This window comes from Haliotis rubra, unplaced genomic scaffold (genome assembly GCF_003918875.1).
Source record: "Haliotis rubra isolate DU_JTF1 unplaced genomic scaffold, ASM391887v1 Scf361, whole genome shotgun sequence".
Classification (NCBI taxonomy): Eukaryota; Metazoa; Mollusca; class Gastropoda; order Lepetellida; family Haliotidae; genus Haliotis; species Haliotis rubra.
Genome location: NW_025767037.1, coordinates 1,092,949 through 1,095,341, shown reverse-complemented (window position 1 = coordinate 1,095,341; position 2,393 = coordinate 1,092,949). Strand labels below are relative to the sequence as shown.

General features: G+C 43.1%; 1 protein-coding gene across 1 annotated transcript; it reads left to right on the top strand.

Moving 5' to 3' along the window:
* Positions 1–551: 551 nt before the first annotated feature.
* Positions 552–1,211, top strand: LOC124285519. The gene is made up of 2 exons (XM_046721760.1): positions 552–688; positions 851–1,211. The coding sequence occupies exons 1-2, from the start codon at positions 552–554 to the stop codon at positions 1,209–1,211; spliced, it is 498 nt and encodes a 165-aa protein (XP_046577716.1).
* The last annotated feature ends 1,182 nt before the right edge of the window (positions 1,212–2,393 follow it).

The following is a 2,393-nucleotide window of genomic DNA, read 5'->3' as shown; positions in this document are numbered from 1 at the left end:
CATGGACTCAGTAATGTAATTATAAGATGTAAGTGTATTTTTTCATCTCTGACATACGAAGTTATAAACATACTAAGAACAAAACACGTGATAAGAGTCATAAGGCTTGGGTGTCAATATCGATAATGCTAATGCCAAGAAAATCTGAAAATATTGTCATTCTTTCGTTTCATTCCAGAAATCGGTCTGATTCCTTGCAGTAATGGAGATTGTACGGAATACCCCCGGGGCAAGGTCGATCTATCTCCTCTCCCTGCTGCTGTGTGTCGCCATCATGGCGGCCTACTACATGGGCTGCCAACACAGGAGGGAGCTTTTCCTTGACCTGTCCATAGATGGCGTTAGTGTTGACTCCGTTTTGAAGAACGCCGGTGTGGGCGAAGATGGCTCGCTGGAAATAGTTTTAAACGTTCCTGACCCTTCCGACACAATCACACGTCTGAAACGAAAGGGCGTGGCTTTACAAAAACTAGTAAAAAAGGTACCGGAAGTACCCAGAACATCTTATCCTCTTACCATGGATACCCGTACGTAATTAACAACCCTAATATATGTACAAACATCACAATCTCAAGTTCCTTGTTATAGTGCACAGTGCTACCCAAAACTTCCAGAGACGGCGACTGATCAGAGAGACGTGGGCCAATAAGAACCTCTTCAAAGGCCTCAGCGTAAGGATACTGTTTCTGTTTGGGTTTAACCCAAGACGAGAAGGTTCAGTCTCATTGAAAACGAGAGCGTGGTGTACGAAGACATCGTACAGGGCAATTTCTTAGACACCTATCACAACCCTGACGCATAAAGGGGTTCTGTCATTCCGCTGGATCTCAGGCACTGTCTTCACGCGCAGATGGTCCCTCAAGGTGGACGATGACATGTTCATCAATCCATTTCTTCTCTTAGAAAAATTCTATCCGCTCCTGAAGTCGAAACAAAAGACATATATTATGTCACCTCCGCGGGAAGGGTCTAGCCCAATAGTACGTGGAACCAGGAAATGGAAGGTTGAGGACGATCAGTTTAAAGGTTATTCTCACTATCCCATCAACTACTGTAACGGTTATGTTGTGTTGATATCAACAGAAATAATTCGGGCGATGTACCGTGCGTCGTACATGACGCCGTTCTTCTGGGTAGACGATGTGTACCTCTATGGACTACTACTGCTGAAAGCTGGGGTGTCACACATGATCAGATACGTAACAATATGACGCTGAATGTCAACACCGGCATACAATGCTACACGAAAACGAAGAAGTGTCAGTATTTGGCCGTGAACGCCTGGAAAGATTTGGGGCTATTGAGACACTGTGGTATGCGGCTCTGCAACAGATTACACCACAGATGCGAAAGGAAATTAATATTGACGAAGGTTTGAGTGAACAGAAGAGAGAGAGAGAGAGAGAGAGAGAGAGAGAGATAGAGAGAGGGGAGATAGAGAGAGAGAGAGAGAGAGAGAGAGAGAGAGAGAGAGAGAGAGAGAGAGAGAGAGAGAGAGAGAGAGAGAGAGAGAGAGAGAGAGAGAACGAGAGTATTTATGTGTTGATATCTACAGCGTTGTATTAGCGGACTGGTTCTTGCGTTCCATTATTCAGACGCTTGTCACCGCACCATGGAATGTCGTGCAGCTGGGTTTAACATTCAGGACATTTATGTGATATGTGTCAGGCACATGTCAGATGTTCAAATTACCATGTGACAAGATCATTATTTACAGCCGTACATGTTAAAATTCTTCATGCATGTCTCCAGCGTTATTTTGAAAAATAGATATAAATTTTTTTTTCAAAAACGAGTCTCTTTGTTTTTACAACTGAACACGTTGTTCTCTGTGTTTGCATAATGAAATCTCTATCAAAGTCACGGTTTTCAAAGTGTTATGTTATGAAGTAAAATCAAAACAGATTTCAAATTCTTCGAAACAGTTGTTTTCATGTCGTCTGCATCGGTTGTAACACGACTGTGTACTGTTGGTGGAGAACCAGAGGCTGCATGTTGCAGAGTGATGCATACAGAAACATCACTCTTGGCCTGCAGGCTCTGATCCCGGAAGTCCAATTTATCACAGAAAGACAGGGCAATGCATCTCTATATGCATTCCTGGACGACAGATGTGTCAAGGGACGTCACTCTTGGTTACCTTTGTTCCTCACATGTACTCTACTTGCCCAGTAGTAACTCGCCTCAGGCTAGGACATTGTGGATTGAAGGCATATAGAAGTATTGTAGATAAAGACCTATCTCCCTCTATGAGAATGCTGTAACTTATACACTGCCCAGAAACAGTTCAGCACTATCTCATTGAATGTCCAGCTCATGAAAAATCACGCCAGGCTCTTAAAGAAACAATGCTTAACAAAACCAAAAACATGTTTACAATGGACACAATACTT

What these genes read in the sequence shown, in the direction of transcription:
- LOC124285519 (XM_046721760.1), top strand. Translation starts at nt 552, where the DNA reads ATGTACAAACATCACAATCTCAAGTTCCTTGTTATAGTGCACAGTGCT. An exon ending in AGCGTAAGGATACTGTTTCT is followed by an intron (nt 689 to 850) that starts GTTTGGGTTTAA and finishes CTTCACGCGCAG; the next exon opens with ATGGTCCCTCAAGGTGGACG.